Source organism: Fundulus heteroclitus, chromosome 6, assembly GCF_011125445.2.
Source record: "Fundulus heteroclitus isolate FHET01 chromosome 6, MU-UCD_Fhet_4.1, whole genome shotgun sequence".
Taxonomy (NCBI): domain Eukaryota; kingdom Metazoa; phylum Chordata; class Actinopteri; order Cyprinodontiformes; family Fundulidae; genus Fundulus; species Fundulus heteroclitus.
This window is the reverse complement of record NC_046366.1, coordinates 10269728-10288808: the sequence shown is the minus strand read 5'-3', so window position 1 is coordinate 10288808 and position 19081 is coordinate 10269728. Positions and strand designations below refer to the sequence as shown.

The window sequence follows — 19081 nt, the reverse complement described above, 5'->3', positions numbered from 1 at the left end:
TTAATTAAGACAAACTCATCAGAACATGGCAGCTTACTGGGCTGCGGTGCGTGAGAGGATCACGGTGCGGACAGATGACGAAGATAAAAGCTCTCATTAGCCGCCAAGATGGTATCGACAAAAAAAAGCGTCTACACCCTGGTAATGGAGACATTTAAGGCTGCCATCTGGATGTGCAGTTCTGCAGTTCAACAGGTCAAGAAATAACTAAGGCAGGATTTATGGCTGCAGAAAAGATGACATGCTCAAGGTCCGAGGTTATTCTGTCTATCTGTCATCCATTAATATCTGTCTTTTCTTGTAAATAGATGGTGAAAGCTTACGCAACTCAGTCACCAAAAAAAAGTTACGTCACAGTCCAAGACGTTAAAAAAGCAATTTCTCCCCTTGTAAATAACATTAGATCCTATTTTTACCTTTAACTTTATTTTTTGAAGCAACTGTGGCTCAGTGGGAAAAGTAGTGGTCTTGCACTGTGACTTGATGGATTGAGTAGTCGTCTTGCAATCGGAAAGGTTGTGAGTTCGATTCCAGCTTCCCCTTGTCATGTGTCAATGTGCCCCTGGGCAAGGCACTTAACCCCAAATTGCCTACCGAGCTGCGTATCGGTGTTTGAATGTGTGTGAGTCACTGAGCTATATTATACACTGGAGTGCTAATCACCGTCTGTTTGAACGAGTGGCTTTGAAGCCACCGGCCGCCATATTGGTACTCCCTATTTCCCCCCAGTAACTAGGGAATATGTGCGCTACAGCATCGAATAACGAGGATTTTCTCATGTTCAGGGGGGGGGCTTAAGACTTTTAAAATGTCAAATGCCATATACTTTTATGTTATGTTGTAAAAATATCAAGTACTGAGAAAGTCATGTGCTGAAATATTTTGCATTTTATTCATTTAAATATATATGTTTAACATTTATAAATATATAAATAACAATATACAAAAACATATATTTACATATGTGTATACATATATATACATATACACATACTTATATATACATATATATATATATTTAATATGAATAACATGTAAAATATTTCAGCACATAATTTCCTAGTAGTTGATAGTGTTAGTACATCCACTGACTGTAGAATTACCTGTGAAACGTTTTCACACAGCCAGAAAACTGCTTGTTGTTGCAACCAAATCCTATGGGATTCTGTGAGAGTAGGGAGGAGCAAGATGGCGGCCAGTGACTTCAGTTTTTCGGCAAAATCAGCACTCCAGTGTATTATATAGCTCAGTGGTGTGAGTGGGTCAATGTGGCTCTAGCGTACAGCGCTTTAAGTATAAATAAACTATATAAGTTCAGTCCATTTACCATTTGCAATCCAAAGGTTGTGGGTTTCATTCTATCCTCTTCCTCCAACATGTTGGTCGGCCCCTTGGAAAGTGTATAGGTGTAAGAACATGTGAATAAGTAAGTTTGTCAGTGAATGTGTAAAGCGCTTTGAGAAGTATTAATTCAGGACATTTACCATTCAATCCTCAGAACTTGGTGAGCTCAAACCTAGTTGTGTTTCATTTCAAAGGCTTACTTAGCTCTTAAATAAAGCAATAGGATCATTTATTTTAAGACATACTTTGGCAAATATTCACATGCATTCAAACTAAAAAATTTCTTGATCAAAACACGCCATGAGCATTGCATCTTTTGAAGACATAAAGAATATCATTTGTGTAATGAAACTGTATTTTAGCTTACTCTGTCATGATAAGGGCAGGTTGCACAAGTGTCACCCAAATGTTTCCACATTGACCCAATAATGGCATTCCTTAATCTCATGCCTAGGCAGAGACACATATCTGTACTGCACCCAACCCTTTTACTGAGGAGTGACATTTGGCCTGACAAAACAAGAAGCTGATGTTATTTTTAATGAAATTTGTTTGAGAATTTACATATGTATATCAACTACATGAAATGGTTTACACTGTGATATCCTGGCACCTTTAAAGGAATGGAGACAGTGCGATCAGGTGGTCTACATTTGCTAAACTATGATGAGGAGGTGAGTTGTTGTGGGTTTTTTCCATCTGGGGTTCCGTCACCTCACTTTCTGACTGGCTACACGTCACATTCAACAGGCATTTGAATTTGCCTGTCATTTGTCCGCACATCCAAAACAGTCCAACATGTTGAATATCCCTGATTTGAGGTCGGAGCATTCCCGGCTTCCTAGTGAGTGGACTGGATCACTCTTAACACACCACACACCGGCTAAAATATCTCATAAGGTAATCTTAAAATCCATCCTGATAATTGGGGCATCCTTAAGGTTGTCCGAAGGGGAAGATTGCCACAAAAATCAGGCTGATTATCCTGCCATGTGAAACTGGCATAAGAAATACAGCAGACAGAACAGGGAAAGATATGGGTAGAAGTGTAAAGCAGGTTTAGGAAAAAAACAAAAAAAAAACTTTGAACATCTCATAAAGCACTGTTCAATACATCATCCCAAAATAGGGACTGTTACATACCGCAGAGGCTGCATGTAAGTGAGTGTTTTCTTTCTCCTCCTGAGTTTTCTGCTTTCCCTTTCAGCTAGGCTCCTGCAGCCAGAAGGGCACTGCTGATTGCACTTTGCCCCTTTATGAGCAGAGTAGAAAGCTGGTTTTGCCTGGTGATTCTGAGTGGTCTGCATTTAAGGCAGTTTTACTGGCAGACGTGTTTTTAAGTTGGATAAATATGGCCTTGGTTTGTTTTGTAGCTGAGCAGTGTGACTTGAGCTGAGGAGGCAGCCTTATTTTTTCTTTTTGTGAATCCTTTACAAATTATGCATTTTTCCCTTGCTTTTGCCAGAGCTTGGTAATCTTAAAACCTGGTTTTCGTGGTTGTCAATTAATGTTGTTCTTGTTCCGAAAAGGATCTTATGTTTTTTGGAAAATACACACACACACACATCTATTCTGCATTGTGGAACATAACAGGGGCAATATTATTAAACTGCATATTGACAAACACAGGACCGACCCCCAAACTGTCAGGTGGGGCAAGGAGAGCAGCAATCAAGCTCACAGCATAGATCTTCATGGTGACACAGTAGGAGCTGCACGGATCCACTGCTTATCTGAACGAGTCTCAAGACAGGACAACTGTGAACTCCACAAATCTGTCCATTTTGTTGGGACAGAGCCGTAAAAAAGCATTGTTTGCCTTTTGGCACGATGGGACACAACACATATCTGATGGGAGGTGCTCTGCATGGTCAGAGGAGGCCCAAATTGAATATTTTTCCCCTGCACGTATAATTCAACAAAATTAGATTGCAGATAGCGCTGAAAATTCTGTCCCCATAGTAATACATGGTGGTGGCAGTAGTATGCTGTGAAGATCCATTTGTTCAGCAGGGAAATTGTGGTTGATGAAAAATGATTGGAGCTACAAATAGAGAAACTCTGCAGGAAAACCTGTAGCAAACGCACACTCTTTGGATGTTCTTGCATAACATCTTGTAAACTAGGCATATTGTTTTTTTCCACCATCCATTCGCAATTATCGTGTAATTTGTTTGGGTATCTGACATAACACCCCTCCCCCAAAAATGCATTTTCTAATCTACCTACTATTAGTTGACTTCTAAAGAAAAATAGTTGTACGGCATTTTGATCAGAGTAAACAAGGTGTGATTTAAACCTCAAATGTCTGATTTTGATTTATAAAACATGTGTATCCTTTTCACATTGTCCACTTTCTTTTGGTCTTTCCATCGGTTCATGATTGTAACGTGCCTAAATGTGAATATGTTGAGGGGGCGTGAATACTTTTGCGAGGCACAGCAAGGCCATTTAGATCTCTGCAATATATAACTGTTGAAGCAACAATAAAAAGTAACTTTTGACCACTAGTGGTCCTAGACCTGAAAGTTTCAGGTTTAGCGCCCCTGTAGGCCACTAGCATGTGGCAGCTCTCTTGTTTAAGGTGTGCTCTAGGTCACATAACTTTCTGAGTGATGGATCCGCACCTCTCAAGTTACACAGAGAAGGGCAGCCCGCACAGACCATTACTACACGCTGAGTGCTGTACATTGACATGGAAAATCGAATGATATATCTCAAATGAGGTTAATATGTGGGTCAAAGGTTATGTATTGGGGCTTTAAAGCCAACAAAACAAATTATTCTGCCTCGGCTATTTCATAAACAAGTAACTTAGGTATAGCCACAAGAAAACATGCCTTTTAATTTGTGATATCAAACCAGTATAGATGCAGACAGGCTTGTAGGGAAGTTTTTTTTTTTTTTTCCCCAGCAAAGCAGATCCAATACTTGGTGTCAAATCCCTTTTTAACATGCACTTCTCAGCATTCAGGTTCAGAACTAGACAAGCCGGTGTCTTTTAACATGTGCCAATGTCAAAGGGCCCTCTTTTCACTAAGGTTATTGCCATGATTGAATCCGGAATCTGCTGCCTCCGGGCTTTTCATTGAGATTTCTAAAGAGGCATCGTCTGCCGTTTCCCAGCTCTGTTAGAAATCTCTGTAATGGTGTTACAAGGTTATACTGCATAGTAGGATGAATGGCTGTAATGAATTTCTATATCTAATATTTAGCAAAAAAGCAAAGCCAATCTTCCACAATGCAGAGGCCGTTTACTCCACCCATTGGATGCTTTTACGTTGCAGACCGGGGCTTGTGTGTAAAAACTCTCTGGGGAGTTCTGGTTTGCTTGGATGGGTTGAGTTAGTCAGGACAAGTTTAGCTGATGCCCTCCAGCACCAAAAAGGCATGTTGCTAAGGTTCAATTCCCATGTGTGAGCTTATATTTAAGTTCAGTGACCCAAAAATAAATGACGATATGAGCTGTGATATAACAGGAAATTGCTTTGTTTGGCTTTTCAGTTTTTATTTTCTTTCAGCTTGATTTCCAGCCCTTTTCCTCTTCTAGCTGGAATAGACCAGACAGCAAAGTTGCTAAGTGCATCTGGTATCGTGAGGGACATAAACTCGGTTTAAGGCCTAGAATGTGTTCTAATTATGACACAACGTGAGAGCTTATTGTTGCCAATAGCCATGAGCATACTCAGTAACTACACGCACAGAGCATCCTGTGAATCATGTGTTTGGATTTAGCGTTTCATGGATGGCACATGTGAGCTGGATTTCATGGGGGAACGTGAGTGTGCACAGCTGTTGCGATCTTCATTGAGTCAGTCGGCGTGTCAAGCTCTGACGATTGGGTGAGTTCGGGGCTGCGTGAGGTGTTGACAGACACAGGGGTGGAGCCGGAGCGATACGCCAGTGCTGCACAGGTTTTCTCCCCAACTGCTCTTGGAAGAACGAGGGCAGGAGAGCTTTCAGCTGATGTACAGCCGGGCGTGACAGCAGGAAGTAGAGCGGAGGGTTCCAGCATGGAGCCAGGCACACCAACAAAATGGCCGCCAGAGAGGCTACTTCCCACAACAGTGTGACCCTCGGCACGGCTTGTTCACCGGACCCGGACGGAGTGACCGGTGAATTAAAAGTAGGCAACGGGGAAGCTGGCCCGACATCTACTCTGCTCGTGGGAGAAGCTGCTGAACTAATGTAAGGTGACAAAACATTGACAAACTCAAGTGCATAATATGGCAGCCAGCTAACTGCAAACACCAGCGTTGAACCAATTAGCAGGGCGGTGGCTTTCTTGTTGCGTCTGTTGGCAACCAGGCTGCCTCTGCAGCGGTGGAGGTGAGAGATGATGAGGCCGCAGTTGATGGCGATGCAGAACAGGGGGGCCACGTAGTACACCAGGAAGGCAGGCACCAGGAAAAACAGCCACTCTTCTCGACCAACCGACCACGTGCAGCCACCGTCAAAGTTGATGTAAGTGACCTTCGGCAAGGCCATGGCTATCGAGACCACCCAAATGGCCACCACAGTGCACAGTCTATAGGAAATAGAGACAGAAAATCGGTTATTTCTTGGGTATAATGATGCAAACTAGACATATTCCACAGGCATGTTTATCTAGCAGTAAATGGGAGAAGGAAGTCTCTGTTACCTGTTTTTTTTTTAACTCAGTATTGGGCCATTGTAGTTCTAACATGCACCTTCATAATAAAATAGAATTACATCCCTCTGATTTGCAAACATTAGCATGTATTATCCAACTGTTTTTCAGAGCATATGATTATAACTCCCGTAGCCACTCTATATAGGGTTGTTTTTTTTGTCATTTCCAGGGGAAACATCTGATTACGTGGCTGGTAATTGCTTGACTATCTCCACCACAACCTTCAATAAATAGATATAGCTCAAATCGCACATGGGAATTGAATTTAGCATCTTTTTGAGTTTTCATAAAAAAACATGTCTGTGTCCTAGTGTGAATGCATTTGCCTCTAAATTAAATTGCAGGTCTCTGGATTGCTTGGGGTTTTAAAGAATGGTTGACTAATGTGTCTCACTGTTTAAATTAGATGGCTCCTGTCTCAAATCAATGAAGCTCCCAAAGATTAACTTTAATAGATTCAGAGGCAGTGGAAGACTGATTGCATGCAGTCTTAGTATATCCTTAATCCAGGTCCTATTACATGTGTCGCAAACCCTAACTAAAGGAAAACTTTAGAAGAATTAGTACCTTCTAAAGTTACGGATCTCCACTGAATTATGAGGAACCAAAGAACTATTGACGTAGTGCTCATAACTACGTCCGGCCTCCTTTTAAGCCTATAATGGAGAAAAACTAAAGTTCCAAATAACTTTGGTTGGGGTTCTAACTAACACACACCTCATGTTTTTGCCATGATTCCAATTCCCCTTTAAAAGTTATGATTATCAGTGTTTGACATATTTCTTTTTTAACCTTCTTATTGTGAGATGTAAACTGTGGAGCCTGGCAGAGCCTCCTTCTTTCAGGGGTTGCCACAGCAAATTATTACAACTTGCACACAGAATTGTGAGCAAGCAACAACTTTTAATTTTAGGGACAGAGGCAATGTCACACTGTGTGTGTGTGTGTGTGTGTGTGTGTGTGTGTGTGTGTGTGTGTGTGTGTGTGTGTGTGTGTGTGAGAGAGAGAGAGAGAGAGAGAAAAGAAAGGTGAGTCACTGCAATTTTACGTTTACCTTACAAAAGAGACACCATTTTGACACTTTAAACTCTTTAACAGCTAAGCAGTTGGTTGCATTGAAAACATCAGTCCCCGTGCGAGTTCCCTGCAGCTTTTACTTTAACTCTGAGATTTTCAAATAGCTGCCAACATTTCCAAATTCAACATGTTATTCAGACAGCTTAAGTGCACGAAGGTTTACAGAGCTTAAAGCTCAAAAACTAAAACACTCTGGGGTAAACAGTTTAGCCTCCAGTATCTGCTGAAGGCAGCTCTGCAACAGTTCTCTCCTTCACCAATGACAAAAACTGACAAAATGTTCTGAAAGTGAGTACACATTAACACAGATCATTGGAAGAATAGAGCGAGTTGAAAAACTGTTCCCCCCGTTTCTAAAAATAGAGAAGCAAGCTTGTGTTTTTGTTCCTCCAATTTATGATTTAAAGAGATCTGAGTAGGTTCATTCCAATTCATGCTCAGCTGATGTCTTCTGTCAGACGGTTTACAGGCATAGAGAAGTAAAATAGACAGAATGTTACAAGAGTCACTAACCATAAACTGCATAAAATACAGTACAAAACCTTTGCAGGTATATGGGGACAAGCAACTGCCTGCAGGTATCTGTTCCTTCTAAAACAAAACTTGTAGGAATAGCATTAGAGGGACTATTTAAGAACTAAAGCTATCTGGAAACATACTATTCACCGTACAGACAGAACAACAAAAACAATATTTATCAAGATTTGAACTTATTTGTTGTGCACTAGGGCTATATCAGTATGTATAAATCAGACAGAATTTTATTTCATTTTTTTGATCTTATGTAATGGGATTTTTTTGACTACCTCATTGACACTGAAAACAAATTGAATTCCTCCCGCAGTTGCAACATCCACACTAAAGAACTTTGTTACCTGAGCTGCTAGCACTTAGTTGTGGTGTGTTCAATGAATGAAAAAAAGATCTGATGTTTCCGACCGGCTAGTCAGCAATCAGGACGGGTCAAGCTGAAAATAGTCCAACCGGCCGATTTCTCTGTGCATCTCTACATTCTGCTGCGACTACATTGTAAAATATTTATTTGACCATTGGATTGTAAAATGTGGTAATTTACTATCTTTTATCATCTCGTGAAAATGTTCAACTATATTATATTATATTTATATATCTAATAACTTGCATTGATAATTAGTTGTTTTTATGAGGCAAATGTTTATGAGTTATTTTATTATGTGAATTTAAACACATAGAGAAACTTAACACTCAGCATATGGTGAAAATGAAAAGTTGAACCAATATGGATTAATATGTCTCGAACTAATTCTTGGTTTTCAGACTTACTTTCTTACAAAGTTTTCTTCTTTGACCTTATCTTTGTTTAATGACTAATGAAAATAATGGAATCTGTTGTTTCTGTTTTAGTTGAGGTTAGATTAAATAATTTTAGATAATGGTAAATAACGTCTTTTATCCTTTTTTCATCTGACCCTAGAATTTATAGAGGTTTTACATTCTTTTTATAATTTACTTTTTAATTTCTCAAATTATGGCAACTTCCCACCTTCCTACAGGACTGCTTTGATAGCAGCATGTCTGTGTGCTTTAAAAAAAACAGCAATTGCTTTAAGGTACTAAATAATGCATTACCTTTCTACGCATTTGAACACTGTAGCATACACAACTTAATCTGTAGCTAACCCAGCCTGTTTTTGTGTGTGTGTGTTTGGTTTTTTTGGATGTTGAAATTCTTCAGCACAACTATCACAAATACCATAATTATATATGCACATGCATAATTGACATATTCACTGCAAGTGCCACTCACATGCCGTAACAAAGACCAGTGATAGTGATATAACCACTTTGAGGCACTCACTGAGCATCGAGCTTTAACTGATCTGTAACGTTCACAGCTTCTGCTGTTACTCTGCGTCTGCTGACGTCTCCCTCTGCTACCTGTGCTGCTCTAGCAATCATCCACTGATTGCCTGCACCTGTGACTGCTCTAATTACTGGCACTGCCCCACCTGTGTGTCCCTCTATTTAAACCAGTCTCTTTCAGAGTTTAGGCACCAGATTCTCGAAAACCCTTGAGTGAGTAGACCATCCAGCGTTCCTAGACTGCCTTGCTGTAGGTGACCTCGTTTGTTGTTTCTGGATTCCTGCATGTTTGCCTCGACCTTGTCGGACGTTCCTGTTGGTTCTTGGCTTCTGGACATCGACCTGTGCCTTTTGCCTGACACTGTCTTTCTAGATATCTGGATCCTGGACTGGATTCTGGACACGCTCTGGGAGTTTCCCCTACTGATACCTCTGCCTGCCTCTGTTTACCCGTGTATGACCCTGACTGTTTCTGGATATCCTCCCCTGCATCTAGCTGTACAAGGGAACCGACTTCTGCTAGCAGTGTGAGCTCTGAGCTCCTCCTGGTGCCGCTAATTGGATTCTACACTCCAAATCCAAGCAAGGTTAGTGGCTTTATTATTTCACACACCATGTCTTACTGTGGAAACAACAGCCTCTAATCCGTCTCTCTCCCTTTCACATGTTCCTGTGCCGGGTTCCAGAGGTTTCCCTCACTGGTTACACCTGTCCATTCAATAAAACGCTTACTCTGTCATTCTCGGGTCCAATTCCAGTGTTATTACATGATTCTTAAATGTAGAAAGAAAATCCTGAAATGAGACTGTGTCATAAGCAACACAGTCCATAGACTTGGTGTTCCACAAAATGCAAATAATTTCAGTATGTTTAGACAAATGTAACATATTTTTTAAAATTCTAACCTATATGGCGAGAAAAGGAAACAGTATAACAGCAGCTCAACCTTACGGCTCCATTCGACATGTGGGGGGGGGATTAATACACATAGTTTTACTTTACAGTCCTGAGTTGTATTCCTCACAGTTTAGCATGATGTTGTGAGCTTGTCTGATAGCATTTCATCCCCTGTTTTTGAATCTAGGAGAAAGCTCTATGAACCTTTAAATGTCTAGACCAAGGGTTTGAAAATTGACAAACATCAACCAAAAACTTTCCAATATATTGGGACAAAGCAAAGAGACCATACTTATAACTTAACAATATAATAGTAAAGCTAGTGTAGATCACCAGCTTTATCACAATACAATGTGATTTCAATTTGTTTGGATGTCATCCAAACAATTGGATGATTTGATTGGAAAATATGATAGTTGCCGATATAATAAAGTCTGTTACGGTTTACAATCAGTGATCAATACGATGCAATATCATCTGCCCATTTAACACTATTAACATTAACTTACAAAAAAAAAATGACCAGTTTATTTCTAAGCAGGCAAAAACATCATTCTGCTAATTTTAAAATAGTAAATCATCTGTTCACTTTAGTCTCATGTCTTGTGAATTTCAAAATAAAAGTGCATCTCAAAGATGCCGATATTGATCCATATATTCATTTTGAATCAATTTTGATGTCATATAAGAGGATTAAAATTTAGAGGCAATGCCTTTCAACAGTAACACTGCTTATTGTTCGCCACTCACACTTGCGTCAGACTAGCCGGCAGCCTCATCCGTGGTGCAACAATTCGATACCTCAGCACTGCCAACGCTGCCAGGCTGAAGATTTCCACTCCTACTGTCACCGAAGTCATGAATCCAAGCAGAATGCAGGTCCCGCCTCCAAGCTGCCAGTTCTGGAAGCTGGCACTCAGAAGCACACAGGGCAGTGTTAGCAAGGCTCCCAGGTCTGCCAGGCTGAGATTGAGGAGCAGGATGGAGCTTGGTTTGGAGCGTCTCCGGGGGTTTCTCACCAGCACCAGCCAGAGCAGGAGGTGACCTCCGACCCCTGCGAAAAGAGAGATCAGGCTCACCATCGGCAGCACCACTGTGAAGGAGATGGTGGTGTTGGTGGAGACCACGTTGAAGAGGAGGTTGACAATAGCAGGCATGACTCCAGGAAATCTGGCAGGGGGAAAAAAAAGAAGAGATGATTGGCTGTGAAGATTGTTAACACAGTGTCATTCAGAAGTTTGCACAAAGACTATTTTTCAGAATGGACTGAAAATAAAACTCAACTTCAATGATTTCTCTACACAAGGATTGAGAGAATATGTTTATTTTAGATTTTCTCCAATCTACACTGGTTATGTATACATGGTTAGATAAATATACACCCCACAAATATTTGGATAAACGTTGCGTAACAAGATGCAGAGAAGCCTATTGCTGTTTGCAGCCATTAGCAAGGTTCTGGCACTAGACTGGCTGAATATTTCACCACTCTCACATTCTTTAAGAAATGGTACATGTTTTAAATAGATATAGCCCATAAACAGGACTGAACTCTGTGCATTTCTAGAAACTTCATATCAGCCTGCTTTATCCATTCTAAAACTAGTTTCTATGCATGTTTGGAGTGATTGTCCTGCTGAAACACCCAAGTGAGTCCAAGTTTCAAGTGTCAAATGGAGGTGAAGTGAAAGAATTTCAACAGTGCTGTCCATCATCATTCCACCCATTCTGTGGAATGTAACAATACCTCTGGTAGTGAACCAGACCCTCAATATGATGCTGCCACCACAAGGTGTCACAGTGTTCAATGGTGTAAAAGTCTCAACTATGTAGCAATCAATAATACAATAACCACACATAATTAGGCAATATTAAGGAAATTAGGCATAATTTAGGCATTTTGAAATGCAATAAAACCAAAAACTGAATAACTTGCGAACAAGGTAATAAGTTATGTTATTGGCTGTTTTTTTTTTTACTTTCACATAGCTCTAAAACATTTTTAATCTTAAACAGTATTAAAAAAAATACCTGTGAAGATACTAAGTTCAAAAAAACTTTTATTTCTTTAGCTAGTTACTTTATTATGATTTTTACATTTGAAATTATCATGATTACTACATTCATAGCAGGTATTACATTATTGGCCATTGTTGCATTACAGGTTGCTACACACCTTCTGTATATGCTCTGTATTGCCACAAAAATATTTGTTTACCTATCAAACTAATTGAAATCAGGTGTTCCAATCCCTTCCATGGCCACAGGTGTATAAAATCTAGACATAAAGACTGTTTTTACAAACATTTGTGACTGAATGAGTCACTCTCAGGAGCACAGTCAATTCTAAAGTGGTACTGCGATGTGATGCCACCTGTGCAACAAGTCCAGGCATGATGTTTACTCACTCCTAAAAGTCCCCCAGTGAACTGTCAGTGGTATTATAACAAAGTGGAAGTGATTGAGAACAATAGCAACCCAGCCATGATGTAGTAGGCTATGTAACCTGATGGGGGTGGAGGGAAAAGATGCTGAGGCGCATAGTGAGCAGAGGTTCAAAGATTCAAAGATTCTTTATTGTCCCCATCTCCGGTGAGATTTATTTTTGGCCACTCTGGCTAAGAGGACACATAAAAGACAAACAAACAGGTAATGAATAAGGGTTACAGTGGGTTTTTTTTTTTGTTTGTTTTTTTCTCATTATAGCATTCAAAAGATTCAAAAAATCAAAAGTTGAAGTGGAATTAGTGAAGATGCGTATGGCCCTTCTTTGGACTTGTTCTGCATAAATTGAGTCCAAATCCTGCAGACAGCATTCCACAATCCACTGCGCTGTTCTCACCACCCATGCTAAGTCCTTTCTCTCCTGCACTGTGGTGTAAAGTTCTTCTCGTCCAACATTAGTGTAAAACATCACATATGCACTTCTAGAAGAATGGTCAAAAATTATCATAAACCTACTCCAAAACCTTGTAGACACCCTTCCCAAAAGAATTGAAGCTATTATAGCTGCAAAGGGTATTTGTCCCTATCGAATAAGAATGGGATATCGCTGCAGTTCATATGTGAGTCAAGGCAGGTGACTTTTGACCATAGGTGAAAAGAGATACGCAATAAAAATGTAAATTTGTGCACTCCATTCTTGTGTATTTGTTGTCTTGCTCTTTGAGAGCAAAACATTGCTACATTTATGATGACAGTATGCAGACTTCTAATGGAGTCAAGGTTAAATCCGAACAACCGTTATCTGAACAGACCGAATCAAAACTTTAAAAAGACAAACAGAGCAATTATCACCCCGATAATCAACAAACTCCAATCTATTATTCATATCTCTAATAGCTGCCTCCATGGGATTCTTGAATCACTCACAACTCAGAGCTCAACAGGGCCAACCAGTGACTGACAAGCTCGATGATTCAGACGAGACAGCGTGTCTCTCAGGAGACCCGGGCAACAAACATTCAAAGGCATCAGCAAGTCGCCTGCGTCACGACACAAACAAGACGACTCACCTCGGTGGGCTCAGGCAGGCGCGTCAGACAAACAGAGGGAGGGGGGGCTTCTCTTGTTCCCAAGGGGGGCGACCAGGATATACCACACAAAGCAGCTGAGAGAGGGGAGAATATATGCGCTTTCTGAGAAACAGCAGGTGAGACAGAACAAAAAAATATTTCTGGAGGCTTTTAAGACTATTACAATACCACAACATTATTTTTCTTTCATTTTTACCACTGTCAGTACCTTAACCCTTATTTCTTACATCATCAGAGTAACTTGCGGGATGCATCATACCTCCCACTTTGAGAAACTCTCATTCACGTTGTCCATTAAAGTGTGTGTGAATGACAGATGGACAAAGGAATGAATAAATGTCTGTTCATTCTTTCACCCATCTGTCCGTCCGATGCTGTGTCTCACCGAGGCTTAACAATGCTGTTTTGATTCCATCGTTGGAGGTGGGTGATTATGTGCTCTTTGGTTGCAAAGCATAAAGGTCATGGAGAGAGCTTATGTGGTCATTTGTGGGAGTCATGGCTGGCTAAAAACAGCTATGATGCTTGCCAGCATTTCATAAAAGTGAGCAGAGGGCAAGGTTTTTAATTTCAGAGGAAATATAAGACACAGTATCTGTAAACATATTTTACTAGAGCTTGAATCTTTCACATTTTGCTTCTTTTACTTTAATTCTCCAATTAAAACTAAGTGCAGTGAATTGCCCTTGCAAAGTCACCTAATTAGTAAATAGAGTCCGCGTGTCTGTGATTTAATCTCAGTATAAACCCACCCGATACTTTGAGGGCCTCAGAGGATTGTTAGAGAAAGACAGTGACCAAACAGCGTCATGAACACCAAGGAAGACAGCAAACCAAATCATTGTTAAAAGAAAGCCCTCATGCCTAATTTAAAGTGCAAAGCCTGCATGCTATACACTATGTATGAAATCTACCACTACACAGTTAATCTGTACGATAAACATAGAATCCCCATAGTGACACAAAGTAGTGGCAGCATCATACTCTGGAGAAGGTTTTTTTCTTAATGATCTTGGACATATAAGCAGGTTTAGAGTTGATAGAAAGATGGCTGAAGCTATCTACAGGGGCATCCTGGATAAGAGGTTGCCATAGCTTTGAGTATAGGACAGAGGTTCCCCTTCCAGCAGGACAGTTGTCTCTAAACATAGAGACATTGTCTACAACAATATTGTTTATTTCAAAGCATATTCAAAAGCTCAGGCAAAATCCAGACTAATGTGCAGCAGCTCCGAAACAGAATTTGCAGTAAGACTTAAAAATCACTGTTATCAGACACTCCCCATTCAATCTCACAGACTTAGAGCTATTTCCCCAAAAAAAAAAAAAAAAAAAAAGAAAAAAGAGATGTTATGATTATTTTCCCTGGCCGTACAGCTTCCACAGTACAAATAAATGCACCGGGGGTGATCAAGGGACCCATCCGAGATGGCGGGTACACTGATATGTCAGCTTCATTAGGCAGCTCCAGTCCTTGAGGTGTCTAAGTGTATATTTGTCTATGCCCCGCATGACACCCCCTTCAGGTTGCAGCGCATTTCCCTCCAGCATATTTGGCAATTTTTGTGGTATGCTTTGGGCCGGTGTTATGAACGACCGAACATTTTGACTCATCCATTTGTGGTGTTGATATCCTTGAGCTTAGACTACAAAATCGCTAAGAGGAATAAAAATGACAGAGTCATGAAATTGGTAAGTCCATGACTTTGTTAAGCAGTTCTGCAACAAATACTGTGACGTAATTGTTCAAAAGAACATAATAGAGAACAGAGAAAACTGCTTGAAATGGCTTGAAAAATATGACCCCCAAAAATAGAAACATATACACGCAGCACATGGAGTGACTAAATTCCAATTAGAAAATTAGACAGAAAAAATAATAGTGATCAATCAGAGTGAAAATACCTGCTTGAACAGACAAGTTTTAAGCCAGGATATAAAAGGAGACTGAGTAAAAATGTTTCTGATGTCAGGAGGGAGGTCATTCCAGAGGCAATGGGCCCTGAATATCAGTGGTCAGACGAGGAGGAGGCACAATGAGGCTGAGACAGGAGCCTGAGCTAAGACAGTGTTAATGTGGTCAGCGCTTTGGGTGGTCAGCATGACCGGAAAAGCGCTATATAAGTTCAGTCCATTTACCATTCAATGTAGAGGAGGTCGGACAAATATGAAGGAGCGGGGTGATGGATGGCCTTAAATGCATAGAGCAGAATATTTAACTCCAGGCAGTATCCGATTGGGAGCCAGTAAAACGGTTGTAGTATGGGTAAAATGTGACTGGTGGGTGGTGTTCTGGAAATGACATGGGCAGCAGCAATCTGGACCAGTTAACATGGGTGGATTTATTGGGGAGACCGAAAAGGAAAGAATTGCAAAAATCCAAACAAGGGTTTGGACCAAAATTGCAGTGGTGGTAGACGTGAGGGATAGGTAGAGGCGGCCAATATGATCTAGGTGGAAGTAGGCGAACCGGGTGATGTTCTTGATGTAGGTTTGAAAAAATATAGTGTCGTCAAAGATTATACCCAGACTCTCAAACTGAGTGAATGGAGAGATCGATGATTTGTCAATAGTGAGGGTGAATTTTTAGTGTTATCACTGGAAAGTCTTGGATCTCCTGTAAACAGTTACAGATGAAAGAGGGTGGAGAGGTAGAGGAGTGCATGGTGGAGACAAAGAGCTGGGTATCGTCACTATAACAGTGGAAACTGATGTTGAATATGCAAAGCAAATGACCAAGGGGGAAGAGGTAAATTATGAAAAGAATGGGCCAAGAACAGAGCCCTGTGGAACTCCAGAAAAGAGTTGAGATAGGTGGGATTTGGCAGATTTCAACTTAATTAACTGTGCATAGTCAGAGATGTAAGATTTAAACCAGAGGTGTGTCCGATATTCCAGTTGATTGTAATTGGTCAAGGAGAAGGGTGTGGGAGATGGTGTGGAAACCTGCACTGAGATTGAGAAAAATTAGAATTCTTAGAAGCCAAAAATCTGCTGTCACCAAGAGGTCATTGAATACATACTAGTGTGAATTTATTTATCTGCCGGTACAACCATCTGGGGTCACTGCTGCAGTAATAAAAAAGAGAGTAAAGAGAAGAAATAGTGATCAGAAGGAAGCATCCCACACCACAAAAGAAAAGGGACAGCCGAGAACCAAAACGTGACGGGAAGAGCAGAAACATAAAATGAACAAAAATGGGCTAAACTAATTGTGTTTAATTTTAGACACATTGACCTCAGGCTGAACTGAATTAGAAGTTGTGACTGGTTCCAGGCTATTTTCTCCACTTTCTTACTGGGTAATATAATTTACCTGCATCTGCGGAATAATAATACACTAATACACTGTGCTATAATACTATAATAATACACTAAGCAAGTTATTTCAATGGAAGTAAAATTTCTATGTATTTAAATTTGTGTTTTGCTTCTGCAGTTTCATTTCGCTTCACTAAACCTTTTTGTTGCTGCCCCAGTGAGCTGGGTTCCTGCTCTGGGCAGCTGTGCCTCTGTGTTTGATGTGACACCCTCCTTGGCAACTTTGTCAAGGAACAAAAAAAACAGTGTTTGCGCTTTTCTTTACAAATAGAGCTTCTTAGCCACATATTGTCCTTTGTCCAAGAGGTCTAATTGAGTAGAAAACATTGCTTTATAAAAAAAAAATATCAAAGATCAGAGGGCTTATGGAGTCTAGAAAATAAAACAGTATGGAAAAGTATTTATATTTTCAGACCTTATTTCACCTTACGTTGTCTGAAAGTGCCATCCATCTGTCTGTCTTCTTTGATTGCTTGTTTTATGCAAGTTCCATATTTAAAGCATAACTACTGTAGATATATGTTATAATTTTTTGTAATATACATATTTATTTATACTTTAAAGTCTTGCTCAATAGAGGACTTAGAACTCCAAAACATACGTATAAAACAGTACGGTATGATACAAATGTGTTGAAACCTTAAAAGATGTTTGCAGAAACAACACACAGGACAGCAAACAGTGCATATACTATATATTACACACAATTATTTTTACAATTGTATAAGTCAGGACATCATGAGCACTGTACCATCCAGAGTCAAATTCCTTGTATGTGTACACATTCCTAGCAAATAAAGCTGATCCTGATTCAAAAGGCTTCAGCAGCATCATACATTACAGTCACACCCTGGCTGAGTTAAATCACGAATGAAGTTTGCACTCCAGCTATTATCTGACCCAGGTGAATATAAAAGGAAAGTAAAGAGATCTGATATGTGCAGCAAGAGCCAGAGGGAAATACAAAGAGAATGTTAAATGAATGTGCCTCACTTACTGCGAACAGTGACCTGCTCCCGGGTAAAAGCCCTCCACTCACCATCAGCTGATGCGCTGTATAAAGAGGAGAAATAGAGGGCACACACCTGTATTACTCCCCGTGCTCACTCCGCCTCTTGACTCCCCATGCTGTCCTTTGGCTATGTACACACACACATGCACACACTCGTGCCGTTTAAGTAAGAGAGACGCTATGCTCTTTCAGCATTCAAAGGGTCACCCTCAGCCCTTGGCACTATATGACCGCAGACATGACCTGTTTTTCCTAATTTGGTTTCTGAGGTCAACAATAAAAGCTTAAAGCCACAACTCGCCGTTAAATTACAGATTTGGCATGTCCATGTCCGTCCAGGTTGATCAATTTGGTTTGTTTCCCACACATTTTAGAAGTTTTGGAAATCTAATCTTGTCTCTGGTCTGAACACCGCGAAAAGCTGAGTTAGCATGCTGGATTCAAGTTAAAGGTGCAATGTGTAGATTCAGATGCCACATCTTTAATCAAGATTTTACACAAATTCCTGGAAGCACTTCTGTGGAAATAATTTTAATTTATGAACTTAAGTGCTCTTCAGTGTTTTATTTATTAGTGAGTAGTGTGATATTGTTGTCTGTTAAACGTGTTAAAACAATTGACATACTTTTTTTGATATTATTATTAATATTTATTTATTTATATAGGCAGACTCTTTGAAACACACATTTTTTATTTAAAAGAAAGACCTGACAAGAGATCCTGTACTATTTTAATATCATTTAGCATACTAGGTTACAATGGTCTACTTCTGCAGCTCGGACACGGGTGTTTTTTTAGCGTAGATATTAAACAGAAATCTTTGTTCAAATTAAATCACTTTGTTGTTATTTGACAATATATTCAATAACATATAAGAAGGAATTAGATTTTCTCTTAAATTTGTGTTAAAGAAAGACGGCAGCTAGCTTCAAACTCATAAAAATTCAATGACATGTCCTGTGCTTTTCTATCTATGCTGTCAGCACTTTCAGCATGTGTTATATTGGTTTAATGTTGTTGTGATGACAGTGCAACCTCTTTGCCCTATTTTGGGCCGGATCACAAACCCAGATAAATGCAGAGGCAGCATCGGGAAGGGCATCTGATGTAAAACCTTTGCCAAATGTACCATGCAAGTCAATGACATGAGCTTCATACCGGATTGGTCAAGGCCACCAGGGTACCAGCGGAAATTGGGCTGTAGGTCTGCATACGAGACAAGGAAGAAGAAGAGAAAGACGTGTCCATAGGCAGAGAGAGAAAAGGAACGCTTGTGTCGGCCAGTCTAGGACTGAGAGTAGGGGCTGAATTTTGGGACTAAAACAGAAAAAGCTAGAGGGTTGGCTGATATGATGAAGAGGAGGAAGGTGGGCATACTGTGTTTAGGAGACCAAGTGG

The 19081-nt window shown here is 40.2% G+C and overlaps 1 protein-coding gene across 1 annotated transcript; it reads right to left on the bottom strand.

The window, feature by feature from the left end:
- Positions 1–4261: 4261 nt before the first annotated feature.
- On the bottom strand, positions 4262–17693 carry si:ch211-119o8.4 (somatostatin receptor type 1). The gene is made up of 3 exons (XM_021310247.2): positions 17669–17693; positions 10565–10984; positions 4262–5872 (listed from the first exon to the last, which is right to left on the bottom strand). Exons 2-3 carry the CDS (start codon positions 10969–10971, stop codon positions 5149–5151), a joined length of 1131 nt encoding a protein of 376 aa, XP_021165922.2. The 5' UTR covers positions 10972–10984; positions 17669–17693; the 3' UTR covers positions 4262–5148.
- Positions 17694–19081: the final 1388 nt, after the last annotated feature.